This window comes from Chaetomium strumarium, assembly GCF_033439665.1.
Source record: "Chaetomium strumarium strain CBS 333.67 chromosome Unknown B0T15scaffold_4, whole genome shotgun sequence".
Taxonomy (NCBI): domain Eukaryota; kingdom Fungi; phylum Ascomycota; class Sordariomycetes; order Sordariales; family Chaetomiaceae; genus Chaetomium; species Chaetomium strumarium.
Genome location: NW_026944432.1, coordinates 3,836,373 through 3,863,971, shown reverse-complemented (window position 1 = coordinate 3,863,971; position 27,599 = coordinate 3,836,373). Strand labels below are relative to the sequence as shown.

General features: G+C 57.5%; 10 protein-coding genes across 10 annotated transcripts; 4 read left to right on the top strand and 6 right to left on the bottom strand.

Moving 5' to 3' along the window:
* Positions 1 to 1,559: 1,559 nt before the first annotated feature.
* B0T15DRAFT_222135 (uncharacterized protein) lies at positions 1,560 to 3,812 on the bottom strand. Its single transcript, XM_062862824.1, has 2 exons — positions 3,413 to 3,812; positions 1,560 to 3,320 (listed from the first exon to the last, which is right to left on the bottom strand). The coding sequence occupies exons 1-2, from the start codon at positions 3,424 to 3,426 to the stop codon at positions 1,883 to 1,885; spliced, it is 1,452 nt and encodes a 483-aa protein (XP_062722010.1). The 5' UTR covers positions 3,427 to 3,812; the 3' UTR covers positions 1,560 to 1,882.
* Positions 3,813 to 4,468: 656 nt separating this feature from the next.
* On the top strand, positions 4,469 to 5,225 carry B0T15DRAFT_485646 (actin-related protein 2/3 complex subunit 3; the record flags this gene model as incomplete). The annotated part of the gene is made up of 3 exons (XM_062866301.1): positions 4,469 to 4,474; positions 4,575 to 4,970; positions 5,049 to 5,225. The coding sequence occupies 3 exons, from the start codon at positions 4,469 to 4,471 to the stop codon at positions 5,223 to 5,225; spliced, it is 579 nt and encodes a 192-aa protein (XP_062722009.1).
* Positions 5,226 to 5,240: 15 nt separating this feature from the next.
* B0T15DRAFT_222133 (Gcd10p family-domain-containing protein) lies at positions 5,241 to 7,469 on the bottom strand. The gene is made up of 2 exons (XM_062862823.1): positions 7,274 to 7,469; positions 5,241 to 7,204 (listed from the first exon to the last, which is right to left on the bottom strand). The coding sequence occupies exons 1-2, from the start codon at positions 7,357 to 7,359 to the stop codon at positions 5,425 to 5,427; spliced, it is 1,866 nt and encodes a 621-aa protein (XP_062722008.1). The 5' UTR covers positions 7,360 to 7,469; the 3' UTR covers positions 5,241 to 5,424.
* A 495-nt stretch (positions 7,470 to 7,964) lies between these two features.
* B0T15DRAFT_222131 (glycoside hydrolase family 43 protein) lies at positions 7,965 to 9,669 on the bottom strand. Its single transcript, XM_062862822.1, has 3 exons — positions 9,196 to 9,669; positions 8,534 to 9,121; positions 7,965 to 8,435 (listed from the first exon to the last, which is right to left on the bottom strand). Exons 1-3 carry the CDS (start codon positions 9,469 to 9,471, stop codon positions 8,331 to 8,333), a joined length of 969 nt encoding a protein of 322 aa, XP_062722007.1. The 5' UTR covers positions 9,472 to 9,669; the 3' UTR covers positions 7,965 to 8,330.
* A 671-nt stretch (positions 9,670 to 10,340) lies between these two features.
* Positions 10,341 to 11,581, top strand: B0T15DRAFT_557085 (arabinofuranosidase; the record flags this gene model as incomplete). The annotated part of the gene is made up of 3 exons (XM_062870435.1): positions 10,341 to 10,682; positions 10,784 to 11,193; positions 11,284 to 11,581. 3 exons carry the CDS (start codon positions 10,341 to 10,343, stop codon positions 11,468 to 11,470), a joined length of 939 nt encoding a protein of 312 aa, XP_062722006.1. The 3' UTR covers positions 11,471 to 11,581.
* Positions 11,582 to 11,927: 346 nt separating this feature from the next.
* Positions 11,928 to 14,652, top strand: B0T15DRAFT_557081 (heterokaryon incompatibility protein-domain-containing protein). The gene has a single exon (XM_062870434.1). It carries the CDS (start codon positions 11,999 to 12,001, stop codon positions 14,294 to 14,296), a length of 2,298 nt encoding a protein of 765 aa, XP_062722005.1. The 5' UTR covers positions 11,928 to 11,998; the 3' UTR covers positions 14,297 to 14,652.
* A 131-nt stretch (positions 14,653 to 14,783) lies between these two features.
* B0T15DRAFT_575400 (P-type ATPase-like protein) lies at positions 14,784 to 18,665 on the bottom strand (the record flags this gene model as incomplete). The annotated part of the gene is made up of 5 exons (XM_062870992.1): positions 18,167 to 18,665; positions 17,931 to 18,057; positions 17,772 to 17,866; positions 15,667 to 17,713; positions 14,784 to 15,596 (listed from the first exon to the last, which is right to left on the bottom strand). The coding sequence occupies exons 1-5, from the start codon at positions 18,487 to 18,489 to the stop codon at positions 14,784 to 14,786; spliced, it is 3,405 nt and encodes a 1,134-aa protein (XP_062722004.1). The 5' UTR covers positions 18,490 to 18,665.
* A 3,116-nt stretch (positions 18,666 to 21,781) lies between these two features.
* B0T15DRAFT_494332 (uncharacterized protein) lies at positions 21,782 to 22,255 on the bottom strand (the record flags this gene model as incomplete). Its single annotated transcript, XM_062867010.1, has 2 exons — positions 21,782 to 22,095; positions 22,168 to 22,255. The coding sequence occupies 2 exons, from the start codon at positions 22,253 to 22,255 to the stop codon at positions 21,782 to 21,784; spliced, it is 402 nt and encodes a 133-aa protein (XP_062722003.1).
* A 1,736-nt stretch (positions 22,256 to 23,991) lies between these two features.
* B0T15DRAFT_221973 (cytochrome c/c1 heme-lyase) lies at positions 23,992 to 25,548 on the top strand. The gene has a single exon (XM_062862821.1). The coding sequence runs from the start codon at positions 24,366 to 24,368 to the stop codon at positions 25,344 to 25,346; it is 981 nt and encodes a 326-aa protein (XP_062722002.1). The 5' UTR covers positions 23,992 to 24,365; the 3' UTR covers positions 25,347 to 25,548.
* On the bottom strand, positions 25,549 to 27,394 carry B0T15DRAFT_221972 (vitamin B6 photo-protection and homoeostasis-domain-containing protein). The gene is made up of 3 exons (XM_062862820.1): positions 27,154 to 27,394; positions 25,870 to 27,064; positions 25,549 to 25,815 (listed from the first exon to the last, which is right to left on the bottom strand). The coding sequence occupies exons 1-3, from the start codon at positions 27,238 to 27,240 to the stop codon at positions 25,751 to 25,753; spliced, it is 1,347 nt and encodes a 448-aa protein (XP_062722001.1). The 5' UTR covers positions 27,241 to 27,394; the 3' UTR covers positions 25,549 to 25,750.
* Between the last annotated feature and the right edge of the window lie 205 nt (positions 27,395 to 27,599).

Here is a 27,599-nt window from a genome sequence, read left to right as displayed (position 1 = left end):
GGTATGTATGTAACGCGGGAGGGGAGATGGTATCTAGCTGAAAGGCGTGCCATTGCAGATACATAATCTACTTTGCTGGAGGTTACAGAGATGCCATTGGTCAAATCCTAAAGATCTGCGACATCAAAGCTGCGCGTTTTTTGCAGTAACACCCCGTTGCCTCTGGTAGCTGCCTAGTGGATCAGAGCGACTGGGCCGTGGCATTATGAAGGCCAAAGTCGTTGAGGACGGACAACACTGTTGTTGTGCCAAACTGTGACCTTCTCGGCTATGACCTAGTTATGACCTGTGCAGTATCTTCTAGCTATCAAGGTCGGCGAGAACGGGATCTGTGCTGACCTGCCGCACATGGCATTTCACAACGATGCTTGTAAGATTTTCACGAAGACTCTGGAAGTGTTGTTCTTGGCGCCTTTTCTTCAGGGTATGCAATCTTGGTCCGTCACGACTCACAAGGACGTGGGGGTAACGAACGAAGACATGTTCCGCGTGGCGAACATGGCGCGGGATGGACACCGAGTATGTTCAGTGATCTGTAAGTTGTTTACGATGTATGATAGTAATAAGCACATGAATCGATCATGGTTGCTGAGAGGCGATCCCTGCCGCCACATTCGGGGTTGCATTTTGTAGCAATAACAAGCCGCCTAAGTAACCCAAGACTGTATCATGGTACAGTATAATCAGAATACAGCAGCCTATAGGAATTGCATGTCAATCGGCATGACTTCGGCCGCAGTCGATTTCTCTATCCGTGCCGGTAGCAGATCGGATATCGAGAGACAGTTGCTTCTGGCCTCCGGGTAACCCATCCTCGACGTCGTCCGGCTTACAACCTTCTGACGCCGCCCCAACATGTGAGAAAGCAGATGCATGTGATGATGCCTAATACGGTAATTCTTGTGTTCTCCCTTCCAACTTCTATGTAAGCTAATCCATGCTAGTGAACTAGGTAGTGAATTGGCCCCCTGCCCCTCCTCCCCTCCCAACAGGGAGAACCGCCGCCCGCATTGCGTCCACAGATCCATCATCCCATCATAATTTGTCGGCTGACCCGCCGTGTCTCAGCTCCATGACGCAGTCTTCAGCTACTCACTTCATCTCTTCTTCTTCTTACAGTCCAATGATCCATCCATACCTCCAATTCCCTTCCTCAGCCGCATAACACAACCTCCGACTTGATGACAACGGATATCGATCGGCCTGTCGCTTGCCGCTTGTGCCGCTTGTCAGCTGCGAACCAGTGTCACTGTCCATCCTTTCTAAATTGGACTATCTGCCCTCCCAATCCAGAATGACCAATGTAGTAAAATCCAAGGTTCAGAAACGCTCCTAGATTAGAGAGGTGCAATCCACTATGGGGTACCATTTTGCAGTCTGTCTCCCATTCTCTGGAGGCTCATACACATACTTTGTTCACTCATGAGCTCCGGACGTTCAGATTGGATGTCAGGTGACGTTCTCTAATAGCCCGAGGGACACAGACGACGGTGGGGTTAATAAAGCCGTGATAATTTAGGATACCTGCATATCAAAAGTGAAGAGAACCCGCAAAACCGGGTGAGCCATTGCTGGCCGCCATGCCTAAGAGCAACCAACCCTATCCAGCACCGTATGCCATATGCAATGCATCATGATGACTGTCGCCATTCCTGACCATGCAGTCCCATCCTGGGTACCAGATGGTTACCGTGACGCTTTGACCTTATCCCCTAAACACCTCTAACCGATTGAACCTTGCCAAGGGTATTGTCTCATTCCATCCCATAATTTCCGTAGCCTGTCCCGTCATGCGCTCATGCCAAACCCATGCATCGTCCCGTCGCTGCAACCAGAGAGGGTAACCCAATCCCGTCCGAGAAAGATCGATCTACGCTTTTCGTCAACATACTTCCAGAGTATTGACCGGCCGCCGTGCTGTTCTTCTTCTCTTAGTCGCAGGACTGAGCACTGGCCGGTCCTCTGAAAAACTGGCCTCTTCCTCCTCAAAACTGCTGTTCGATATTTGCGACAGCGGCTCCCTTTGCCCTCCGCGTCTCCGCTTGAGGCTCACCGGGTGGTAGGTCGGCGTGATCTCCGGTTCCACGAGCGGGTCCCAGAGGCCGATGTAGTCCGGGTCGTCATAGATCGAGTCGCCCGCGATTTCCCGTCCGAGAGCCTTGGAAAGCCGTTCCTTCAGGCCGAGGATAGGCCAGAAGCTGACCGGCGTGTACGTGATCTCGATTCCAGTCGCACTGTCCTCGTTGTCTTGAGGCGCTGGCGCTTTGTGCGGGAACATAAAGCGGTCTAGGAAGGTAGCCGTCACAGTTGCAGTGTAGACAACGAAATTGGGACTGCTGTTGTTGCCTTCGTCGTGCGTAATGACCTGCACTTGGATGTCGCGGAACGAGGGCGGCGGGATGCGGATTGTCTTCCGTCCACGCTGCGAGGACTGCGACGACGACCGCGATGAGGACTCCCGGTAGAAGTGCGCCTGCGCCATTGATAGCAGGATCGCGACAATGTAAGGGTCGTGGTCGGGGTTTGATGGCAGTAGCATTTTGGACCGGAGTTCATTGAGCCTGGTCACTGGCTCGTTTGCGCCGTACTTCGACCCGCGAAGCACGCCGTACAGGTTCTTGCGGACGGAGGCGAGCTGCGACTTGCTGATATACGCCAGCATTGGCATGCCGGAGTCACGACCATCTTTCGGCATCTGCGCGAATGAGGATGAGGGCAGTGTCGGGCAGGAATCAAAGGAGGTGTCGACGCTGTTGGGACTCTTCCAGATGCAGGGAATGCGGACCATTTTCCGAAAGACGCGGTGACCGAAGTAGAGGTTCAGTTCAGCGCCGGTTTTTGGGCGCGATAGGGTTGTAGGGAAGAGCGTCGACATGATGGACTTGATGGCGCGATTCTTGCAAAAGGCCCTGGCTGGCGTCGCGTCCTGCCGAACGAGGGTGTGCAACTCGTACGTCAGTATCTGCGCCATCTTGGAGGGGTCGAGTCGCGCGTTAGAGATGATGTTCGGGAGGGGCTTGACGATGGCGGGACGCTCGGTGAAGTGCGCGCCAAGCAGCTCGGAATGGAAATCGGTCCAGCAGATGGGCGCGACATGGAGCGCGGTGCCAGCGTGGTCGTGCAGAATGTCATACAGCGAGCCCGGCTCGGGCCGTGTAATGCGCCTGCATGGTCGCCTTCGTTGCGACGCGGGCCGATTTTGATTGTCGCCGTTGCCGGGCTGAGCGCGCTCCGGCGCACTGGCACTGGGCCGGTCGGGTGAGGTCGACATGTGAACTAGGGCGCGCAGCTGACCGAGAAAGCTGCTGTTGAACAAGGATCTGAGGATGTAGCGAGGCTGCGCATTAGCAGGGGGTCCTTGGGAGGGGCTCTCGAAATCGAGTGCCCAAACGCGCACGCGATCGCGACTTACTCAATTGTGAGCATCGAAGAGGAAGGCTGTTGTCGGTCGCCTTGCCAGGGGTGGTGGATTGCACCCGCTTGTCGCGATTCCGCCCCGCAGACACAGATATCGCAGAATCGCGACAAGAAATCTCTGTCGTTAAATGAATAAATAGTAGGTTTCTGGTTGAATGCACCAAAATGGATATCGAGGTGCACAATACGTTGAATCCTGAAAAACAATAGAGATTCAGTCAAATCGTCGTTCAGTTTCGCTGACAATGGAAGCCCGGAAGCGGCTGGGCAGGAATGTGCGGGTTTTTGAAGGAGCGCGACCGGAAGGGGGAATGGCCGGACCCCTCATTGCCCTCATGGTTTGCCCTGATTCCCGCCCTGCGGTGAGGCGATGCGCCACCAACAAACTCGATCCATTCTTGGCAGGTTCCCCAACGCGCTAGTACACGAAGTCCCGTGACAGCTGCCCAAATCCGGCTAGGCACCGACGTGTCCTCGAGTTTCTGGGACTCTGTGCCTTATTAACCAGCCACATGTCACAGAGCCCACATTGCCTTTGTTGGCACCGTTTGCAGTCCTTTATCGGACACCGCCAGTACCTAACGTTAATAACTGGTGATTCCACAGGAGCGAGACAACTGGTCCTTTTCTCCTCAGTCTCTCCATCTGAGCTGAAGGAGCGCAGGGAGTGTTTTGCCCTCTGACAGGTTGGCGTCATGAGACCCCGACCATCCTTAGCCGCCGTAAGCCAACGAACCATGTTACTCATCTGGGTATCACAAATAAGCCGCCGATACCCACCCGTGCCACCCTTGTGTTTTCTGAATAGTGTGGCTGCCTGTGGATGACGCACCACGGAGGTTCCCGATGCCAAGATCCCTCAGCCACGCGGGCCACACTCCAACCGCAACGGCCGACGTCAGGGTTGATTGAGCATGTGTTTGCGACGCTCAAGCGACCCCGCAAGGCTGCAATTGAGCTCCTGAATCCGAACACACCGACCCGATCGGACCTTGCTGCTCATTCCCCAGTAGTAGTAAGGAGCTCCCGCCAGGCACCCCTGTTGCCCACGATGCCGGTGAGTCTTGACGTCCCAACTGGAGGGCCATTTAATTTATTTGATTTCGCCTTTCGGGGCCAGACGCAATTTGCTAACCTCCGGGCTCGGGGATCACCAGGCGTACAACTCGGTCTTCAACGCCGCCGAACCGGCCCCGCGGCTGGTAGGCAACTTCCCGCTGTTTCCCTTGCGCACCAAGGTCCGGGGCCCTGTGTACCCGCTGCCCTTCCCGGACCCGCCGCTGCCCGCGAACGAGTCGCCCGACCCGAGCTCGGAGAGCTACGACATCCTAGACGAGGTGCTCGCGCTGTTCCGCGCCAACACCTTCTTCCGCAACTTCGAGATCCAGGGCCCCGCCGACCGGCTGCTCGTGTACGGCATCTGGTTCGTGTCGGACTGTCTGGCCAAGATCCGGCCGAACGCGAGTCTGCGGGAGGCGACCAAGGACGTGATGAACCTGGCGCTGGACGTGAATTTCGCGATTCCCGGGGACCCGGCGTGGCCTTTGAACCAGGTACGGATTCTTCCTGTGATGCGGCGGACGTCCGCCTTGTGGTTGACTGGAGAACTGACGGCGGTTTTGCTACCGCAGATGTATGAGCCGCCCCGCGACAGGCAAGACGCAGAGATCCTCCGGCAGTACATGTCCCAGGTCAGACAGGAGTTGGCGACGAGGCTACTGGCGCGGGTATACGACGAGGGTGACGCCAAACCGAGCAAGTGGTGGTTGAGCTTTACGAAGAGGAAGTTTATGGGCAAGGGGCTATGAGGCTCGGGAGCCTAGTATCGACCAGGGACCGGTTTGTTGCCACGAGGCGGACCATGATAGAGCGCCAGAGACAGCAAGCCCAAGGCGAAAGCCGTCCATCACAACAACAATCTTACTTGTACAATGGTATCTAGTGACGCCAATGCCATGGTGTAATACAGATGCCCAAAGCTATTGCCGATTTTCCTGTTCCTGGATTTCACGCCGACGCGGGGGTCGCGGCGTCAGACTCGACCTTCCGACGCTTGAACTTTCCTTTCGCCGCAATCTTCCCCTCCGCCGGCTTTGCTCTCCAGGCCGTAAGCACATACCCATCAGCCCCTCCTCGCTCCGTCATGAGCGGGTGTGTCCTGCCCGGCAGGACCTGCCAGCGACGGGCGCGGCTCGTCTGGATGGACACGCCCTGGAGCAAGGTAGGGTTGAGCGGAAACTGCTCGTTGCCCGGCCAATGCTCTAGCTCCTCGGTGGAAAGACCCTCGATTTCAGGGACACTCCCACTCACCCAGGCCGTGCGCCGCGGCACGCTGAAGCAATCGGCCGCAGCTGCCAGCGCCTCCACTGATGGTGAGTAGATGGCCACGGGCGCGCCGCCGGCGAGCAAGGGGAGAGTGTGTCGCAGGATACTGATTGGATCCATGGTGCTTGCGCAGACGAGGCCGGAAAAGTTCCCTGCCCGGGTGCTGTCGACGATGTGACGGATGCGGGCGTATCTCCTCCGCTTGCGGTGAAAATTTCCTCGGCGACTTGGCTTCCATGATGCGAGAGTCTCTGGTGACGCGGTGAGTGGCGGGGTGGAGTATGCCAAATCGAGCTCCGGTTTTAGGAGCTGCAGCCAGGTGAGAGTAAGGAGGTGGTTGAGTAACGGGTGCGGAGGATGGTTGGGAGAGGTGATGTCGAAGCCCCAGTAGTTCAGGAGTGAGAGGTTGGGCTGGCTGGCCCCGTGGATGGCTGTAATGGTGTTGGTTTGGGAGTAAGGGATTGCAAAGTCGGAGGGACGGGTCTTTTGTTGTTTCGGTTTCTTCTCCGCCTCGGGCTTCGTAGGCGCCGCCTGTACGTCCGTCATTTCAGTGTCATCGCGCTCCTGAGTCGTCTTCCCGGCCTCCGTCTGGTCAACGTTGGTCTCCTCCGTCTGTTCAGGAATAGCAGAGGTCTGCTCCGCTGCATCCTTGTCCTGTCCCTCCGTCTTCCCCTCCGTCTCTGCGTCCTCGTTTGGGTAGAGCACGCCCATTCTCTCGGCCATTGCCGCAACCAACAAGCCGCATGTGTCGTCCACCACAAGCCACCTCCCCCTCAGCAGACCCTCGTCTACAGGCACACAGGCCTCGTCCCCTTGGGCAACGGTGGCATTCGGATCCTCGAGCAAGACATCATCGCCACCGTAATGGACATTGCCCCAGCATCCGACGAGCCCGATCATCTCTGCCCTCATGTCCATGATCTTGCTAGCATCCCTCTCCTCCAATTGCCACTGCGCAAGGTTTGCAACATCGATAGGTAGGACCTGAAACCTCCGTATGTATTTCTTGGTCTTGAGCAGCTTGTACTTGGCCAGGCTGAAGCTCGTCTTCTGGTCGAGCGCTGTATGCGAAAGAAGCAGCTTCGCGATGACGTCCTTGCCGGCATTGTTGCCCTCCCGCTTCAGCTCCTCGATCTCCTCCTGTGTCAAGGTCTGGCGGGCGCTGTCGTCGATGATCTCGCGATTTGAACGCGCAACGACGTTCCCCTTCTCGTCGACCAGGCTAAACTCCTCCCCGTCGGTCGCGGAGATCACGGCGTCGTTTGCGCCCGTGGCGGGCGTGGCGCATTCGGCTGCTGCCTCGTCGGCGAACACTTCGGCATAGAGCTCTGACGTGGGGACGACCCGGAGACGCGAGAAGTTCTCGTCTAGTAACTTGTCTTGTAGCTCGAAGGTGAGATGATAGGGACGTCCGATGATCAAGTTTGCGGGGAACGAGCCGTATTTTCCTAGCGATATTGTCCTGGCCGGGGTGTCAACATGTGCCGGGAAGGATTGCGACTTGTGTCTGCATGAACCGGACAAAACTTACGTATTAGGAGTAATCTGGAGGACCTTGGTGCTGCCTGACGGGAGTTTGAGGGCCACCCAAGCATTGGGCCGAATGACGGATTGCATTTTCGATCGCGATCGCGTTAGACTACGGGTTGGTGCGCGCGTCTGCCTCGACTTGAAAAATTTCGGGGCGATTTGAGGCGAGCTTCAGCCTCTCTTCCAATTCCTATCAACGCTAACGTTATCAATGCGGGGCTGCCTTACTGGGGAATTGCGGTAGCGCGTCGAGAACCTTGACGGATTGGTGGGTGAGTGCTAAATAAGTTCAAAAACTCAACATGTGATCACCTGACACTTTGATTTTCATCCTCAACAGCCTGGTCCGTGTATCCCATGCTTAAAACATAACAAAGCTTGCTCCGACCGTAAAGCAGCTGGGAGTACAGCAATGATAACCAGACCGAAAGAGAAAGGCGGGACCCGTGGGGGAAAGGGAAACAAAAGAACGAGAAGAAGCGAAGAAGAGATGGAGGAAAGAAGGAACGGAAAGAACGGAAGATGACAGAGGAGAGAAAATACATGGCTGGTTTTCAGATTTACATTATTAGCGCTTGTTGAAGAACTACAGTACGGTACATACGAACAACGCCAACTGCTGGCCGGCTGCTACTGGACACCAAACACGACGCGATCATCATCCTGTGCTAGACACGGCCACTGAAGCATAGGCGATTTCAAGTTCCGCCCCTCAATTCATCTCGCTATGCGCGAATCTCCTAATCAAGGCAAGACCATGGATCAAAACGACCACAATAAATCCTCGGTCGTGGCCAAGCCGAAAGCTCACCACAAAAGGGGGCGCGCTGGAGAAAAAGATGCTAGTGGCACCGGGTCCAAGATCTGCTTACAACGGCAGAGGCAAAGCCCATGTGTTTGGCATGAAGCATTATGTACGGACCAATATCGCCATCACCTGTGCTCCGCTTCCGAAGCGATCAGTCTGGCAAGGCAACGAATTTACAAGAAGCGAAAGTCCTTCCCAAGTCGATCCACCAATGCACTCAACGAGTACCCTGATCAAGGGTATGCCCAGTTCAGACGACGGGCCAGCCGCTGGAGAAATTGATCTTGTTCCAGCCGAAGCGCTTCTGGCCGTCCGCGAAGCCGACACGGGTGTCGACGTAGTGGTAGTACAGGACCTAAAACGGTGCAAACAGAGTCAGTCATGGCCAGTCCACGATACACACATAATACCAGGGGCAGAAAGGCGGGAAATCTCTAGGCTATCTATACTGACCGGTCCGTGGGTAGGGTCCTGGTACACGCCCTGGCCACCGGGGCCATAGACCCAGTCGTGCGACTGCAGCACGACGGTCCCGCCGCCGGAGCGGCACGACTTGCCGTCCCTGTCGGTGAAGGGCCCGACGGCGGAGGTGCCGCGGCAGACCAGGATGCGGTACTCCTTGCCGGCGGCGGGCCTGTTCTTGTCGAAGCCGCAGCACTGGCCCTTGGAGAAGAACAGGTAGTAGTACGAGCCGTGCTTGAACACAAAGGGCCCCTCGATCGCCGTGTCCTGGGCGTCGTAGGCGACCTGGTACGCGGCGCCGTTGGCCTTGATCGGCGTCATGCGCACGCGGTGGATGTCCTGCCAGAAGCTGCCGAAGGTCAGGAAGTAGCTGCCGTCCCCGTCTTGCACCAGGTTGCCGTCGATCGCGTTGTAGGGCTTGCTCGAGTCCGAAGCTACCCCTGTCGCGCCCAGGTCGGTCCAGCTGCCGACGTCCAGGCTGGTCGAGCGCGCCACGCCGATGGCCGAGTTCTGCGACCCGAAGGTGCTGACCGAGTAGTACAGGTAGTAGTAGTCGCCCACCTTGGCGACGTCGGGGGCCTAGTTGTTTTCTTGTCAGCAATCAAGGTATGTTCTATTATTGTTCATTCTTTTAACAAAACGGACAGCTTTACCCAGAGGTCCTGGTTGCCCGGCAGGTTGATGGACGACCCGCTCGGCAGCGCTGCGCCCCGGTAGGTCCACGGCCCCGTCAGCGCCGGCGCCGTGTGGACGGCAATCTTGCCGCCGGTCGAGAAGCGGAAGTAGGTGCCATCGGCGCGGCGGATGATGGACGGGTCGTGGCTGTTGGTGCAGACTCCGCTGCAGGCCTCCGGCAGGGCGTAGGCGGACGCCAAGCTGGGGAGCAGGGCTGCTCCAAGGCCGAAGAATAAGTCGAGAAGCCGGGCCATGATGACAGCCGCAGGTAACTACCTAACTAGCTCTGATCCGCAAAAGATTTAGCAGGCGTTGGCGGGCGTCGATCCGAGCCATCGGGAGTGCTGTAATCCAACAGTCTTATATATGCTCCTCGCTTATAATTCTACAGCCCTAACTCGTATCACCCCTTCAGAACACAGATTAAGAAGGGGCTTCGCTTCTGTTTTCGGGTTCCGTCCCTTGTGGGCCTACACACCGTGGGCCGTGGACGCCAAGCATCGCAAGGTGCCATCTACCGGAAACAGGGGTGCCATGTTATCGCCCTACACACTATTCTTCCACCTGCGAGGGCTGAGAATGTCGCAGTTTTTCCGCCCAGTGGGGGACTCAGCGCCAGTGTGGGTGACGTTTCATGGTACACTATGAACTGTCAAGTCTTGGACGTCTTGGGAGTCCATTTGATGTATCGACGACTTATTCCTCAATGCAACCCCAGATCGCCCTACCGGCACTCCAGCTCCGGCACCTGAACTGGTTGCGTAGCCCGGTGGCGATGCGCGCCAATGAAAGATCTAGGCGAAGCCCGAACGTGCTTGTTTTTCTGGGGGTGCATTTAACGCGATTCGGGTTTCACCACGGCGAAAGGGAGACTTCGGGCGCCTGGCTCCGCATCTTGGCTCCGCTCCAGCCTCGGAGGCCTGCTCCTCCCCTAGTCGAGTTTCTCCGATTCCACGGAGTGTGCCGTTATTCCGTACCATGCGTGGCATGTAGATGCTAAGCACCATCTTGGCTTGAACCTTCTCTTAAAGATGATGGGAGTTGGTGAAGGGAACGTCGCTGGCCGGGTCCAAGCGGACTGCTTCCGTCGTTGTGTTCCCGGATCTCCTCTCAAACCGGCAACATGAGAATCGCTTCCATCATAGGCGCTCTTACGGGCCTTCTGAGTCTGGGCTCGGCCGCGTCCCTCACCAACCCTCTGAAGAAGACGAATGGGTCCGACCCTTTCATGGTCTACGCAGATGGATACTACTACCTGATGACCACGACGTGGACCAACTTGCAGCTCACCAGGGCGAAGACGCTGGAAGGCCTGAAGAACGGCGAGACCAAGGTTGTCTGGACCGACACCAACTCTGCCAGGTGCTGCAATGTCTGGGCACCCGAGATCCACAAGATTGACAACACGTGGTACATCTACTATACCGCAGGCAATGGCAACAACTTGGATGGACAGCGCCCGCACGTTTTGAAAGGTAGGAAATACCTTATATGTTCCCCCAAAATCTCGAGGAGGAATCCTCACAAATGCTTTCATTCAGGTGGCTCCTCGCCCTGGAGCACTAGCTGGTCCTACGCTGGCAGCTGACCAACGACTGGGGCATTGACGGCAGCGTGCTCCGCGTGTCGAACCAGAACTACTTCGTCTGGTCGTGCTTCCCGGAGCCGGACGTGCAGTCGCTCTGCATCGCGCCCATGACCTCGCCCACGTCGATCGGCTCCCGCAGCGTGCTCTCGCGGCCGACCAACGCCTGGGAGCGGGTCGGCAGCCCGCCGGCGGTGAACGAGGGCGCCGCGCCGCTGTACCACAACGGGCGCGTCTTCCTGGCCTACAGCGCAAGCTTCTGCTGGACGAGCAGCTACCAGCTCGGGCTGCTGACGTATAATGGTGGCGACCCGACTAGCAGCAGCAGCTGGACTAAGACGGGCCCGTACTTCAGCTCTGCGAACCGGAACTATGGCCCTGGACACAACGCGTGAGTGGATGGAATCTCGCTGAGACGATGAGACTAAGCATATGAATGAATTATGATCGGGGAAAAGCTAATGGTTTTATTTTTCAACAGATTCTTCACCAGCCCCGACGGCAAGGAAGTCTGGAATGTGTATCATGCGACGTGGATCCAGTCGGGCGCTTGCGACGGCAACAGGTATACGGCCGCTCAGAAGGTCAACTGGCGCGCGGATGGCACCCCTGACTTTGGCTCGCCGCAGCCGACGGGCACGGTTCTAGTTGGTCCGTCGGGGGAGTAAGAGACGGGCAGCAAGAGAGTGCTGTGCCTCAATACATCCCGTATGGCTCCATGAAAGCCACAATTAATGTGGATAGATGCTCATAGCTGAATAGAGGACGGCAGAGCAGGTAGGTCTTAGGTCTTGCTTCATTGCAGTTCTCTCAAAATGCCGTGACAGGAAGACGGGGCAGATGGCAAGCTCTCTGTTGTTCTATGAATCAAGTGTTCGTAATAACTCATATCATGTCGAACCTAGCTGAGAGCACCTACTAGTACCAGGTATTACTAAGTCGTGGTACTGGAAAGGAAGACGCAATACAGCGGTGTTACAAACTCATCTTGTGAACCTATTTAGACAAGGATACGGTAATCTCCATAGGATGCGTTAGGCGCTGTGAGAGAGTCCTAAGCTTACGCCCTGTAGTGGGAAGAGCGGAGAGTTATTCCTCCGAAAGCTACTAGTAATGCATGTCTATCGAGCCCACCGTTTGAGCAGAAACGTATCCCAGAAAACCAGAAAGACATAACCTCGGATTGAGGCTCAAACATGGAGCCATGCAATGCACCCTACCGATACCAGCCACTGCCGACGCCGACATGCATCAGGGTACTGAATATCCTGGACGAGGAGGAGACGCTCCACGTCTCGTTGCGAACCGTCGACTTGGCAGATGAGCCGTTCTTCTACGCCCTGTCGTACACCTGGGGCAACCCCCATGCAAACGGTGTCGACTTCACCGAGCACTTCAATGCCGTGAACGAGGAGTACAGCGTCTCGCAGAAGACGCCAATCCTGTGCGACGGGCAGGTGCTCGAGGTGCAACGAAACCTGCTCGACATCCTCCGCGAGCTCCGACAGCTTCTGAGCAGTCCGAACTCACAGTCACAGCCACCTCTCCTCCCGACAGACGGCAAGCTGTGCATCTGGATCGACGCCATATGCATCAACCAGAACGACATGGCCGAGCGGGCGGCACAGGTCCGGATCATGGATCAGATCTACAAAGCGGCCGCGCACACGGTCGTCTGGCTCGGACGAGCGGACCAGTACACGCAGGCGGCCGCCGCCACCATCGCCAGGGTGGCCGCCTATCCCCGCGACGTCTTCGCCGCCAGCGGAGCGAGCCCCTTCCGACGGCAGGATCCCGAGGTGTACGCCAAGAGCGGCCTGCCCTACACCAGCTGGATGGACTGGTGCAGCGTGGCGGCGCTGCTCAAGCGGCAGTGGTTTTCGCGCGTGTGGATCATCCAGGAGACGGTCCTCTCGCGCAGCCTGGTGCTGCTGTGCGGGCGGCACGCCATCGCCTGGGCCGACCTGGTCGCGGCGGCACGCAACGTCGCGGCGCGCTGTGCCGTGCTGGGCTGGAGCCCGAGCACCATGTTCCTGCAGGCGCACGAGATCGCCGTGCCGCTCGAGCACAACGTCCTGCGCCTGGCCGACTGGCGGGAGCACTACCACCGGTCAAAGAACAACAACAACAACAACAACGATAATCCAGAAGAAGAAGCCTGGCGCTTTACCCTCGAGAACCTGGTCTACGACACGTGGATCTTCACGTCGACGGTCCCGCACGACAAGATCTACGGCATCCTGGGCCTGGTCCAAGAAGAAGACCCGGCCGTCGTCCGCGCAGCAGCATGGCCCATCGACTACCAGGCCGCGCCGGAGCAGGCGTTCGCCCTGGCGACGAAGCGCATCATCGCGCAGAGCAACTCCTTGAAAATCTTGTCGTGTGTGCAAGATGCCTCGGTGAGGAAGATCCGCGCCCACCCGTCCTGGGTCCCGGACTACAGCCTGCCCTATTTCAACATGATGTGCAACGCCGGGCCGTTCTCCGCTGCTGGCAGCCTCCCCCTCTTCACTTTCTCACTTCTAAACTCAAATTCAAATTCAAACTCAGCTAGTTGGTCCACCCTCCATTTAAAAGCCCACCTCTTCGACAGGATAACCACCCTCGCCGCCCCCCGAAACCCATCCGTAGTAAACAGCGCCATGCTCCTCGACCCCTCCTGGCTGGACCTGACCCTCCTCCTCCAGACCCCTTACCCCCACACAAACCCACCCCAGAAGCGCACCGAGGTCCTCTGGCGCACGCTCTGTGCCGACCAGGACCAGACAGACACCATCTCGCCCGCGCCGGCGCGGTTCGCGGCACTATTTAAAGAGTTGCTGTGTGCGATGGTGATGGTGCGGGCTGAGCTGGAGCAGGAGGAGACAGAGTCTCGTCACAGCAGTGGAGGAGAGGGGGAGCTGGTGGCCGACGAGTGCGCCGCTTCGATTGGCGAAGCGCTCACCTGGGCGCGGGAGGCTTGGAGTAATGTGTTAGGATGGGATAAGGTCGAGTCGATGGCAGAGTTGCGGGAAAAAGCGAAGGGGCGCTTTGCAGGCCCCGAGTGTGGGTGGTTGGTGTACACGCTTGTCAAGCTGCAGGCGCTGGCTGTGACGGAGGAAGGAGGAGGGGCGGACACGCCGGGCTGGGAGGAGCTGGAGCGGTTTTCGGAGGCGCCGAGCTATGTCATGAGGGTGAAGGACGGGGCCGAGAGGCGGTTGGTCCTGCCGGCGGACGCCGGGTTCGCGAATTCGTTTCGACGGAGGTATGGGAAGCGGAGGCTGTTTTGCACCGAGAAGGGGTACCTCGGTCTCGGGCCCGCTTCGGCCGCCGTGGGGGATGTGGTGTGTATCTTGCCCGGGGCGGCTGGGCCGTTCGTCCTGCGGGAGTTTGGGGGTCGGTGCGATGGAGCGAAGAGGCTGCGGCTCGTTGGTGAGAGCTATGTCCACGGCATCATGCATGGCGAGGCGGTGGAGGCGGACGGGCTTGTGCTAGAAGACATTGAGCTGGTTTAGTTAGGTAAACCGCAGCTGACAAGATCTTCAATGTCTTTTCTTTCGTTGTCACGTCGTCTTAATTCTGGCTAGCGATCTTGTTCCTCGTTGCTGAGATCAGGTAGGTCACTTTGCCGAGTCTATGGAACCCGGAATGAAAGCGGCAGGTTCAGTCTGATATCCTAGGCCAGAGGTCGGTCTAGGCCACAGCGATGGATGAATCAGGGTAGAAAGCTCAGTACTGCACTTGATTGCCTGATATAAGGAGAGAAATAGGCAACTCAGCACTTAAACCAGGTTCGTAGTAGTAACGAGTGGAAGAAGAAAACGGGCCAATCCACCGGACAGACAATCTTCGCATCAATCCCTGAAACCATCCATCCCAGTGATCCAACCGATCATTGGCCAATCCTTGCGCCGTTGTGTAAACGAGTGATAGCGCCCCAATCCACGGCACACCCCTTTCCTTCTCACTAAGGTCAGGTAGGAAGAAAGGTATGATACCCCGTCAAACCTCCCCCTCCATCCTCCCCTTCCCAATCCCCGCAGCAGCAGCGCCCAAGCCAAACCTCCTCTTGACCGCCTTCCACGCCTCCACAATGGCCGTGTACACCACCACACACGCCGCCACGATCCCCCACTCCCAGGTGATGGCCTCGTGCTTGAACACCACCCTGTTGACCACGGGGATGTAAATCACAGGGAAGGCAATGACAAACCCGGCCGTGACGGCGCCAAAGAGGAACTTATTCTCCCACACCGTCCCTACCACCGACAACCACCAAATTCCCCCCTGTTTAGTGTCATCTTGCTCCCGGGGGTACATGGCAAACAGCGACCGTGTGAAATGCTTGGCCTCCCATGCGGTAACCAGCAGCAAGAAGGTCAGAGTGGCAAAAGTAGCCGCCCGCGCGCGGAACGCCACGTCGCAGGCGGCCGAGTAGGCCTCGTTGCAGTCGTGCCCGTGCAGGCCGTCGCCGACGCCGTAGGCGACCGACGTGAAGGCGGCCAGGCAGAGGCCGCCCATGGCGGTGCCATACACGAACTTGTCGGTGAGCAGCTCGCGCGTGAAGGGCCCATACGACGACGAGGACGACGACGAGGACGAGGCCACGGGACGGGGCGGGCGCTGCATGATGTCGGGCTGCGCGGCTTCGATGCCCAGGCCGAGGGCGAGGAAGGAGGAGGTGACGAGGTTGGCCCAGAGGATTTCGAGGGGGGATAGCGGGAAGATGGAGAGGCCCGAGGGGTCGCGGAAGGAGAGGCCCAGGAGGAGGAGGAAGACTTGCGCTATGTTGGAGACGAGGAGGTGGAGGAGGAACTGTCGGGGTTAGTTACTAACTTGTTGGGAGGGAAGAAAAGAAAAAAAAAAAAAAGAAAAGAAAAAAGACCTTTTGGATATTGTCGAACAGCCTCCGCCCCTCCTCGATCGCCGTGACAATCGACGCAAAATTATCATCGATCAGCACCATGTCCGCCGCCTCCTTGGCGACGTCGCTGCCGGTCAAGCCCATGGCAATGCCCACGTCCGACTTCTTCAGCGCGGGCGAGTCGTTGACGCCGTCGCCCGTCATGACGCAAAAGGCCTTCCGGCGGTGCATGGCCTCGACCATGCGCACCTTGGTCGTCGGGCTGCAGCGCGCCAGCACCAGCGGCAGCCGCGGCAGCGCATCGATCTGGGCGTCGCTGAGCGCGTCGAAGGCGCTGGCCACCATGATGTCGCCGTCCGGGGCCGGGGGCGGCGTCGTCGGGAGGATGCCGATCTCGTGCGCGATGGCCGTCGCCGTCTTGACGTGGTCGCCCGTCAGCATGTGCACCGTGATGCCGGCCTCCTGGCACCGCCGCACTGCCGCCGCCGACTCGAGCCGCGGCGGGTCGTACAGTCCCGCAAGCCCGAGGAAGGTCAGCTGGCTCTCGACAACGGCCCGCGGATCCGGATCGACCGAGTTGCCAGCCAGATTCTTCTTTTCTGCGCCGCCGTTGTCGTTGTCGTGGGAGGAGGCAAAGCCGCTAGTGGCATGAGCGTCGACGACGGCGGCCCTTTTGTTGGCCACGCAGAGCACGCGCAGACCCTCGGCGGCCAGCGACTCGGCCTTGGCCACGATGACCGCCCTTTGCTCGTCCGAGACGTCCATCAGCGGAAGCATGGCCTCGAGCGCGCCCTTGGTGTAGGCCGACGCGCCGCCGCCCCCCGTCTCGTCCGTGCTGCTGCCGTAGACGACCGTCATGCGCTTGTAGCACGAGTCGAAGGGGAACTCGGCCAGGAACTGGCGCCGTCCGTCCGCCACCACCTCCGGCTTGCCCATGCCAAAGCGCATGGCCAGCACCTGCAGCGCGATCTCGGTGGGCTCGCCCACGGCGGTGTAGACCGGCGAGGCATGATCGGCTTCTTGCGTGGGGGTGACGGTAATTACCGAGTTGTTGCACAGGGCGACCGTCTCGAGAAACGGCCTCAGCCGGGCCACGGCCTTCTCAGCCGCCGCCGCGGCGGACTGAGGCGGGAACAACACCTCGCCGTCCACGCGGACGCTTCCGCTCGTCGGGTCGAAGGGATGCGTGGTGTCCTGGATGGCCACGTCGGTGCCGTCGGCCAGCCACACGCGCTTGGCCACCATCTTGCCCTGCGTCAGCGTGCCCGTCTTGTCGGAGCAGATGTTGGTGACGCCGCCGACGGCCTCGAGCGCGGCCAGCTTGCGGATCACGACGTTGCCCTTGGCCATGGACCGCGTGCCGAGCGCCGTGGCAATGGTGAGCACCGCGATCAGCGACTCCGGGATCACCGCCACGGCCACGCAGATGCCGTAGATCAGCACCCCGTCCGTGACGCGCCACCGGCTTACCGAGAACACGATGACGGCCAGCAGGATGGCCAGCGCGAACAGCAGCAGCGCGAACTTGCTCAGCGCCACCTGCATCGGCGTGCCGTCCAGCCCGAGCAGCACGCGGATCTTCAGCCAGGCCTTTCTGGCAAGCGTCGGCTCTGTATTATTAGTATTGTTATCACCACCACTATCGGCCGTGGTGTTGCTGTCGCGGCTCCTCCGCAGCAAGCCCGCGATCTTGCCGACCTCGGTGGCCATGCCCGTCGCCACGACGATGCCCGTGGCCCGCCCCCGCGAGACGGTGCTCGCCGAGTAGACCATGTTGGTGCGGTCGCCCAGCGGCACGTCCTGCTCCTTGAGGACCACCTCGGCGTGCTTGCTCACGGGCACCGACTCGCCCGTGAGCAGCGCCTCGTCCGTCGACAGGTTGATGCTGTGCGTCAGCCGCAGGTCGGCCGGCACGATGTCGCCCACGTTGAGCTTGACCAGGTCCCCCGGCACCAGCAACTCGGCCTTGATCGTGTCGACCTGCCCGCCGCGGATGACCTTGCACGTCGGCGCCGAGAGCGCATAGAGTGCCTGGATGGTCTGCTCTGCGCGGAAGTCTTGGAAGAATCTGGGGGAGCGCGTGAGGATACAGCCTAGAAGGTATAAGGTACGATGTTCGCACTCACCCGACAACGATGTTGAGCAGAATGACGGCGGCAATCACGCCGCCTTCGATGTGATCATCGATGGCGAAGGAGAGCACCATCGTGATAACGAGGACCTGCCACTAATGAGTATCTGGATTGTAAGAAGTAGTAGCAGCAGACATGAAAAGAACCACTTACAAGAGTCAGGCTGTTGGACACTTGCCTCAGGAGAATCGTCCACACGGAAAGCCCCTTAGCTCCCTCAACCGTGTTAGGGCCATGCTGCTGCAGGCGACGGCCCGCCTCGGAATTGTCGATGCCATTACTGAGAAGTGAGCGAATTGTCACCGAGGGTTGGGGGAGTCAAGAATCAAGATGCAGGCGGGGAGGAAAGAAGTAAATAAATCAAAAAGAGAGTAAAAAAGGGTCTTTACTCAGCATGAGTCTCGAGCAGCGCGCAGACATGGGGCACAGAGAGCGTATGGGCCGATTCCGGCTTGAACACGCCGTCCGTGTCAACGGTGCTGGCGACAGAACCCCGGCCTACAGTGGCATCGGTGGCATCGGTACCATCGGCATCGGCATCGGCATGGGCATCGGCGGCATCGGTTTTAGCATCAGGGCCGGTTGACGTCCCCGCGAGAGTGGAGGATGCAGTAGTAATCGGAATGCACGCTACTTTAACAACGGAACTCTTGGAGCCACATATAGGAGGCTCCGTCTGCCCCTCGACGTCCTGGTCGTTCTCTGTCCCCATTCAATGTAGAGCGTCGCCGTTGCAAGCCCAGCGATGGTTACGCAAAGGAAGAGAAGGAAGAAGAAAAAAAGAGGAAAAGTTCCAGAAGCCGGGGAAGACGAGCCAGGGCTTATGAAGGTGCCCATGTACGTGTACCGAGCGTTGGCATCCCTTGGATCGGTCCAGGGTATCCGACCGCCGAGCGCCGCAGCCCACGTATTCGATCACACGGCGGCGCCGGAGCGGGGTGGGGGGTTACCTTTGGCCAACGGCGGACAAGAACCGGAGGGACGGGGCATATAAAAGGACTGTGGTGACAGATAGTTGGACTAATTCCTACAGAACTTGTGTAGGGTACTTACAGGGATAGAGTGTCTCGAGAGTGTGTGTATCAGGGAACAAAGCCACTTGAAGTTATCTCTGCGTTTCTTTATGGCTCGATGCGAGTTTCTACTGCCGGCTCATTTCCTATATGGTCTTCAAATCTCCCTCTCTGCCCTGATCTTACATTGACTACTTTCTGTTCCATCTCTCCCCCTTCTTCATCTAGCCATTGTTACCGCAAGCGGACTTGGTCCAGTGAGGGAACGCAAAGTCACAGTCAACTTATCCTCCCGGGAAGGAATGAGTGCCGGGCGCCGCCAAGTTGCGTGGGCAGGCTTGTGGCAGGCACGTCACCCAATCACTGCCTCTTCGTGATCCCTGAACGCGAATCCTACCTGGTGCGTAGCTGAGCTCTCAGTGGCCCGACCGGTTGATGGCTTGTCTCTCCCCGGCGCTCTTGGCGCTTTGTGTCTCCCGAGAAGCAAGGACCGGACCACATGATCACCTGCTGCTTGCTCCTCTTCCGCCCGCCACAGGCATCGGTTTTTGTTTTGGTTATCCGCATCTGCGAGTCTCCTTGCAGCGGAATCCTGCCTATTGCACCCTTTCGATATGCCACGTCAATTCTGTGCGTTCCAGGGTTCTGTTTTCCAAGTTATGTCCATCTTTAAGTTGTTTGCTTATTGCAAGCTGTCTGCTACTCTGTCAAACGCCAAACCCGCCATCATGCACCTCCCCCCACGTGCGTGCATACAGTACCCTGGTATCTTGATTTGAGCTATCAAACAACCGTGTAATTGAGCTACGGGTGATCATCCCACAGTAGTGTATATTACACGCTTGCATTGTACAATACCTAAGTACCTACAGTGTGTAATACCATAGCTCTCTTGAATACTGCACACTAGTCGAACACAGCCAACGGACTGGAATAACTACGCGTTCGTGCCGAGAAGCTGTTGCCTGCCTTCCTGGAGATCATGTTGTCATCATGACAAAAATGAGGCTGGACAAAGAAGCGAAGTGGGACTCGGATCATGAAGAACGACCTTGGCACCTCGGCGCCGAGCAAATAACACGATAACGTGAGCAATTGATGTCGTTGCTACACACCGCTTTAACACCCATCCTGAGTCAGGTCACTCAAGTGAGCTGGACAGCTCTGTAATGCGCTGCTGCAGGAGCTTGTTACACCGTAGTTGTAAGATGAATGCTTGAAACATCTAATATCTATCTATAGATATGAAAACTTGTTACAAGGATCTGTAAGACTATAAGTCAGTAAAGTAGATAACCAAGCATTCTTTCTCCCCTTCTTCCTTCTGCCACTCGGACAGCTCAGCCCATGCATCACCAGTTTCGACATGTACGCTTCCAACGATCCAGATAGAACGGTTTGAGATCGAAAGGCTTGGACTACCTCAACCAACCGACATCGGGACATCCATATATCATCTGGTCACTACTACAACCAAAGGCCATCTCCCGAGGTTCAAGCGTTCCAGGCGTAGTCTGAAGATACCTCGACGCCTCCCTGAGCTTAATTTATTGCTTTAAATTTGATACAGAGTACAGTGCATGTTATATATCTTGGCTGACATAAGTTGAGGCAGCTCAGAGTATACGGCGAACACACCTGCCCCAAAACCCAACTTCTACCAAGCGAGCCATACACGCAACCTCCCCGGATGCGACGGATATGCGGAAGCATTTTGCTCAATGCTATAACGCTCGGGGTTCGGCCGTGCGGGAGACGGTGGTAGTCGTCAGCAATATGCGAGGTGATTCGTGTTAGGACCTCGCAGACTCATGCAATACAACCCAACTTGCTGGAAGTACAGTAATGAGACGGGACGGGACTCGCAAGATCATTTAGCCTGCCCGCAACGCAGGACATGCTGCGGGGGTTATACACTGCTTGTAATTTGAATTCAATCATGCCTGCATCCTCTCACTCTTTGGGTTGGAGAGGATGGAGGGATAATTTCTTGGGCTGCTGATTCAAGTGTAGTCATCAACTGAATTCCTATTGAATTCCGTTATTTACTCCAGCTCGGCTTCAGTATAGTATTGCTTCAATGTGATAAACCGTGCTCGGCGTTCTAGGGCTTTTCACACTTGACAACGTAAGGTCTGGTTTCTCGGCAGCTTGTTCAAGTAATGGATGGTCAATCAACCACGATACGTGCGGAATCCAGGGGCATCAGTGAGATTGAACGGTGACTATGGCGTTCTGAGAAAGAACAGTTTATAAGATATCTCGGATTGACTCGATCATAGACAATTCTAGTCCATATGTACATAAAGGATTAGAGGTCCCAGGGACTCAGGGCCCTTCAAGCAAGCAATTCAATCTGTGTGACCCCTCGCATTCCACGGCCACCGTTGTCTCATGACGATCGAGCTGCCGTCTGAAGGCCGGGGCCATGTCTTCATGGTTGCCGAAGCCATCCATATCTTCCCTGGCAACTGACGATCACACAACTTAAGTATGCAAGAGGGAATGGGCTTGAATAAGTGAAAACGTGTGTTTCCATGAACAGACCTATCTATGTTGAGTCTAGATTCTTCCCTCGCCAGTCGCTCGGCGAGGAGCCCCTGGAATACACCTCATGAACCCAGTTCATCTCACCCCTGATATCACAGACAGGCCCAGGTGTTGCATCAGAACCCTGCACTACCCAGGGCGGGTATATGACAAAAGAAAAGCCCCGGCTGCTGGTGGCGGCCGGCTCCGTCCTCATACAAGCCAGCGACTCGGTCGTATCTGCCCGCTGGACCTTTTTATGCGCCTAATCGTATCGCGCCGTCGCTGTTGTACATTGCAACCTCAGGCGTGTATGTGTGGGTGCTCATATCGTATGATACGGGGAACTCATCCAAAGTCGTGACACCCATAAATCGTGGGATATGACACAGAATGCACCCTAGCATGCGGTTCGGTCTTCTTTTAGGTTGGATGTGCTTATGCGTATGGAACGTGTGGCGCTCAAGCAAAGAGTGCAGCGCCCCCGGTCTCGATAGCCTCAATCTCGGCAGCGGTCAGAGGCTGGCGGTGGAAGCGCGCAGGGAGATCGTTGCGGTCGAAGAAGACCCCTTGGGGCGGGGCGACGGGGCCGAGTTGCGCGCCGGCTGCGCTGCCAATGCCCCCATCGGCTTTGATGGTCTTGCGAAGAGGACCGAACTGCTGGGCATGGTCCCGGTATGCGCTGAATGACGAGTGCGAGGACTCGCTCTTGAAAGACGGCGGAAGCGAGTGGGTAGGTGACGCCGGATGCGGTTGCGGGGAGTGGTCAACGGATGCTGCCAAGATGCTCATGTCAGCCTTTACATGGCCGAAACTATGGACCTGCATTTCGGAGACATCAGACATACCAGGAATGGTGCGCTTGCCAATGAATCTGATGGAAGGAGTGCGCTCGGCGTGCTGAGCAGCCTGACGAAGGACTCTGGTGGCGAACATGGTCGTAATGTGGCGGTTGTTGACGAGAGAATGTATGAAGCGGGCTGGTCGAGTGGCAGGTTTGACGGAGGTGTTATCTTTTTGAGACTCGGAATTTTTCTTCTCCTCGCGACGACTGCTGTCCTAGCAAGATCTTGGGGCGCAGCAAGCAGAACCGGTGGGTGCTGACAAGAACGGCGTGAAGGACAGGTCGAGGGAGGAGAACTGCGAATTTGAAGTGGGATGACGAGTTCAAGGAAGGAAGTTGGGATGGGTGTGGTCGAAATCTGGGGGTTTTCACAAGCCAAGCTCCGAAATCAGTGCTGCGAGGGTAAGCCGCCACGAGCCATCTGAACGGTTCGACCAATCAGGTGATGGTGCTCCATGCCCCGGGCGCACTTTCGCCGATGCCGCCCGCACCAGTGGCCCCACCAGCTCGGTGCATTGCATCCCTCCATCCCTCCCATCCGATCTTTCGCTTCCCGGTTTCCCGACACCCGTTTCTTCCCGCGCCACTACAAGCGACCGTGCATGACGGGAAGCAAAGGATCCGTCAACTTAGGTACCTTAGGCTCTTTGGGAAACAAGAACATGGTAGTCAATTGTTGCCGCACTGGTTCGTCGGATGCATGAGAGTTGATGCTGCTGCTTCCCAAGTCGATCATTTCTAGGTGTCGAGGGCAATTGGTAATATCTCCACGTCGTGACCCACCCTTATCTCTGGTATCCCCCGCCATCTGCACATGGGCGTGATGCCCAAAGCTGCATGAGGTGATTCGGCAGAATTCTCAACAATACACTAACTCGCTGGGCCTCCAGCGAGTAAATTCGGTGCCCATGGAGTTTCTGCAACGTCAAACTGGGGCGCTTGTATGTATTGAACATACAGCGCCATACAGTAACCCGTACGTACCCCTGCACCCCGCACCGGCGGCGGGCATGGTAGTCTCCGTCTATAGTACCTACCCCGGCATTGTCGGACGCTTCGTGTGACATCTATATAAGACGAGGTCGAGGCGTTGTCAACCTCGGCACAGCAAACTGTCGCACATGGGCAAGCTCACTCTCGGGGGTCCGAATACCGCCGAGCATATCACACGAAGTGCTGGCTTCGTCAAGTGCGTATGTTTCGGCGACGACACTCAAAGGGATCGGAACTCAAATCATCCAATGCTTTGCATGCGACTTCATATTTCCCGAGAGCGCAGACGCATACGGGACTCGAGGAAGGACACGACACAGAAGACTGAGCTTCCAGCAGCCGCATACGTGGCCAGGAGCTTGGGCCGCCCAAAGCTTCATCAACCTTCATCAGAGTTGAGGTGGTCAGCTCGGTGTTCTTTCGACAATGCACTCACCAACTCCCAGCTCATGTTACCCTAACGCTGCTTCATGTTCTCCCATGTCTTCCCTTCTCCACTCTTCTTGTAACCGGTCGACTGAGGTCCCTCAATTGTGCCTACTGCCAAAGTCATGGATATCTCCGTCCCTTTCCAGCCAGAGGACCTTATGGTTCTTGTCAGGCGAGCTTGGGCCCTGAGGAACCTTGGAAGTGCGCAACTACCAATAGGACATTGGCTTTAGTGCAACTCATCTTGACTCGCCGCGGTGCCCCATCTAAGCAACCATGCCTGCCGGTGCACTTCGCAAGTTCGCCTGCTCGCCCTCGACGGCGGCGGCGCGCGCGGCTTGTCGTCACTCATGATACTGCACAGGCTCATGGCTTGTCGTCGACCCCGGCGCCCCGCCGAAGCCTTGCGACTACTTCCGACCTGATCAGCGGTACCAGCACGGGCGGGCTGATCGCCATCGTGCTGGGTCGCCTGGGCATGACCGCTGATCGACCGCAGTTATGGACGAACTTGTATTGACCGCTATATATCGCTTGGGCGTACTTTACGTTGTTCAGGGCCGGCGCCTGATTAGAGGAAGGTTACAGCCGATTTCAGACCCGTTTCAATACATGGTCATGGAGCCGTGCCAGGTGGCTCCGGCCGTAACCCGGTGGGTACCATTGCTCTCGACAGCTGCCCAGACTTTAAATTTACCGACTGGTCTTATCGATGGATCTGACTTGAACAGACCACGACGGACCCAACGCAAGCAGTGACGGAGAAACAATGCGCGCATAATGAACACGGACTTACTGGATACAGTGTTGGTCGCGAGCAAGGAAGCGACGATTCGGGGACAGAGCGGAGTTGAGGCCGCGGCAGGAAGCACTAGCAACATGAGGGGATTCGGGTCGGACGCGCAGGGGCAGGCGCAAGACGGGGAGGAGGCAAAATGCCCGGTCGACCACAAGACTCGCGAGATATGGCTACAGCAAGCCCAAAGAGCAAAAGAAGCGCGCGCTGCGCAGGGGGCGACAGCAACACCTACCACGACACAGACTGCTCAAGCGGCAACTCCAATATCAGCGTCCGCGCAACAGTCCACATCGTCCTGGTCGTCCTGGCTACGGCTCCCCTCCTTCTCCCGACCGTCCCAATCCGAACAACCGGACTCTCCCTCCACAGCGCGCACAGCACCACGAGCGCATCCACAACTCGGCGAAGACCGGGTCGTCTCCAGCATCCCGCGCTCCTCCGACCCAGGGCCCTCGGCCTGCCCCGTCAACCACGAGCAAGAAACAGGCGCCTCGACAAGCGGGCACTGGGTGTACCCGTCGGAAAAACAATTCTTCGAGGCGATGAAGCGCAAAGGGTTTGACGCGGCGGCGGCGGACATGAAAACCGTGGTGCCGATCCACAACGCGGTCAATGAGCGGGCGTGGGCCGAGATCCTCAAGTGGGAGGCGCCCTACGTGGCGCCCGTGGTCAAGGGCGGGTGCGGCATGCCGCGGCTGCACAGCTTCGTCGGGCTGGGCAGCGCCACCTTGAGCCCCAAGGCGCGCATCAACACGCTGCTGGGGTATACGGCGCCGTTTGATCGGCACGACTGGGTTGTTGACCGGTGTGGGACCAAGGTTGAGTATATCATTGACTTTTACTCTGGGAGAAGTGATGGTGCCGGGGCTGGCAAGCTCAATTTCTACTTGGATGTCCGGCCCAAGCTGAATACGTGGGAAGGAGTGAAAATGCGGGCGATGCGGGCCGCTGGGCTGGCATAAGAATGAGAGATGAATGCTCGAGCTGTGAAAACGGAGTCCCAACCATGTAGAATACCATAACTGTATTCGGTGATGTATAATACTACTCAACCCACTAGGAGAATCTCCATGCCGAAGGGGGTGATCTCTGGTCAAATGTATTATGATAAGGGCGGAATAAAAGACGCAAAGCTAAGCAATAAGAGGGGCCGAACTACCTACCAAGCAAAGGGCAGATTCGTCGTCGTCTGCGTGGTATCTCGATAAAAACATGTATCCCGCCCCAGTGTGTTTCCGTTTGCAGCACCCAAACCAAGCCAGCCAGCCTTCCAAAAAGAAACCGTATCCCGCCTGTCCGTTTCCGTGTCCTTCAAGCAAATAAACGCTGTTCTATGAACCTCTAGAGCGCGCATTGCACGTCATGTCTAGTCCTTCTTAGGCACCTGGTGGCTGTGATGCCGTATTGGATCCTTCTCGGACAGATGCAGCCCTAGAAGAATATCAGTATCAGCTTGCACAAGAGCAGCAGCGATGTAGGACGGACCTTTCCAACCGTCGCCTACCCTCACCCTGATAGGTAGCCTTGTCTCGAGCGCGTTCGTTTCCAAATCCCACCCCGCCGCGGTCAACGCGGCAAATATGCTCTCCTTCTGCTCCTCCGACACATAGCCCAGCGGCATCTCGTTTTCGTAATGGCTCTCCAAACCGTCCTTCAGAGCCGAGTCGAAGTGGTAGGCATGGTTGACCGCGTCAAACCAGGCCGAGAGCGGGTTCCTCGTCCCCTCCTTGAGAGCAATCCGCATGTAAAAGTAGCCGCCGTGATGCCATATCGCCATGAAATACGCCTTCGTCTCGAAATCATACCGATGGTAACCCCTTGGATTCCACCCCTTGAGCTCACCGTACGTCGCAAAGTCGCAAAACCCAGTGTACTCCCCGCTCTTGCTCTCCAAGTTCCCGCGCCCTTTCCGCAGGATACTCTCCCGCGCTGCGACCTGCGCGGGCGTCAGCACCGTCCCATGCTCGAGCCACTCCCGGAACACAATGGTTGCGCGCTGGCGGCTCAGCGAGCGCATCTTGACGCTGCGCACGGCGCGGTAGTTCATGGTCAGGTGCACGCCGGCCAGGAACATCATCAGCATCCACACCACCTGCTTATCCTCCACCAGCCTCACCACCAGCGAACCCGCCAGCATGCCCAGCAAGCTGACCACCGTCTCCTGCGACGCCTCTTTCGCATTCAGCTCCGCCAGGTTGCCCGTCAGCGCGAAGTGCGCCGACAGGCTGGCTTTGCTCGCGTTCGCCGCCACGCCACATAACGACCGCAGAACCCCCGCCGAGACGATCACGCCCAGCTTCGGGAGGTAGGGCAGCGCGGGCGTGAGCAAATCCAGGAACTGGGCGCTGTCGTTGAAGATATCGGCCAGGAACCGATAGAACTTGCACTCGGGCTCGATGGCCTGGCCCATGCGGTGCGCAAAAAGGATCGTGGCCACGCGCGAGATGGTGTCGCCCGTGATCTTGAGGATCAAAGCGCCCGTGGGCGAGGACGACGAGTCTCCCACGCCCAGCCCCTCGAGGACGGCGCGGTTGGCGAGCAGGGATGTGATGGATGACGCGAAGGCTTGGAGTGAGTCGTAGGTCTGGTAGGCCAGGTAGTCGTCGGTTACCGTGTGCGGGTAGCCCGCGGGGAGGAAGGCGTAGAGGATTGCTTTCGGGAGGGGCACTTCGGTTTTCTCCTGCGAAGAGGGGGGGAAATCAAGTCCGTCAGTGGGACTGTTCGGGTCATGCGACAGGAAAAAATGCAAAGGAGACCCGTCAAACCCACGGATTTGAGCTTCGTCGTCTCGCCGCTGTCAGTGTACGTGCAGAGCACCTCCCCCGCCGGGTCGATGTCGTAGAAGCTGCGGCTCATGGCGGCGCCGGCAGTTGCATGCTCGGGGGAGCAGGACGTCGAATTGGCGAGCAGAAATAGTTGGCGATGATGAAAAGGATCTGTGCCGGCTTCTTCGCTAAGGTCAGGTTACCGATTGTTGTTTGGATTAACGCAATCACAATGGCGATCCCGATGTTCCTTGGAGGCTTGAACGGGCCGGGGTCCCACTCGGCTTGGCGCCGCCAGGGGCCGTCGCGTGCCGCCCCAACTCCCCTGAACGGGCTGAATCTGGGGTAGCTTCAGCGGTTCCGACGGTTATAGGCCCCAGCTTCAGCGGCTCGACCTAGACCTCGAAGCTGAAACCGGTGAGCTTGATGCCATGGTTCTCAGTTGCTTGA

Coding starts and splice junctions, on each gene's coding strand:
- B0T15DRAFT_221973 (XM_062862821.1), top strand. CDS start 24,366: ATGAACACGGACTTACTGGATACAGTGTTGGTCGCGAGCAAGGAAGCG.
- B0T15DRAFT_222133 (XM_062862823.1), bottom strand. CDS start 7,359: ATGCAATCCGTCATTCGGCCCAATGCTTGGGTGGCCCTCAAACTCCCG. Junction 7,205..7,273: donor CTCCAGATTACTCCTAATAC/GTAAGTTTTGTC, acceptor CACCCCGGCCAG/GACAATATCGCTAGGAAAAT.
- B0T15DRAFT_557081 (XM_062870434.1), top strand. CDS start 11,999: ATGGAGCCATGCAATGCACCCTACCGATACCAGCCACTGCCGACGCCG.
- B0T15DRAFT_221972 (XM_062862820.1), bottom strand. CDS start 27,240: ATGAGCCGCAGCTTCTACGACATCGACCCGGCGGGGGAGGTGCTCTGC. Junction 27,065..27,153: donor AGACGACGAAGCTCAAATCC/GTGGGTTTGACG, acceptor CCCTCTTCGCAG/GAGAAAACCGAAGTGCCCCT. Junction 25,816..25,869: donor GGTAGGCGACGGTTGGAAAG/GTCCGTCCTACA, acceptor ATATTCTTCTAG/GGCTGCATCTGTCCGAGAAG.
- B0T15DRAFT_222131 (XM_062862822.1), bottom strand. CDS start 9,471: ATGGCCCGGCTTCTCGACTTATTCTTCGGCCTTGGAGCAGCCCTGCTC. Junction 9,122..9,195: donor CGGGCAACCAGGACCTCTGG/GTAAAGCTGTCC, acceptor GAAAACAACTAG/GCCCCCGACGTCGCCAAGGT. Junction 8,436..8,533: donor AGGACCCTACCCACGGACCG/GTCAGTATAGAT, acceptor GCACCGTTTTAG/GTCCTGTACTACCACTACGT.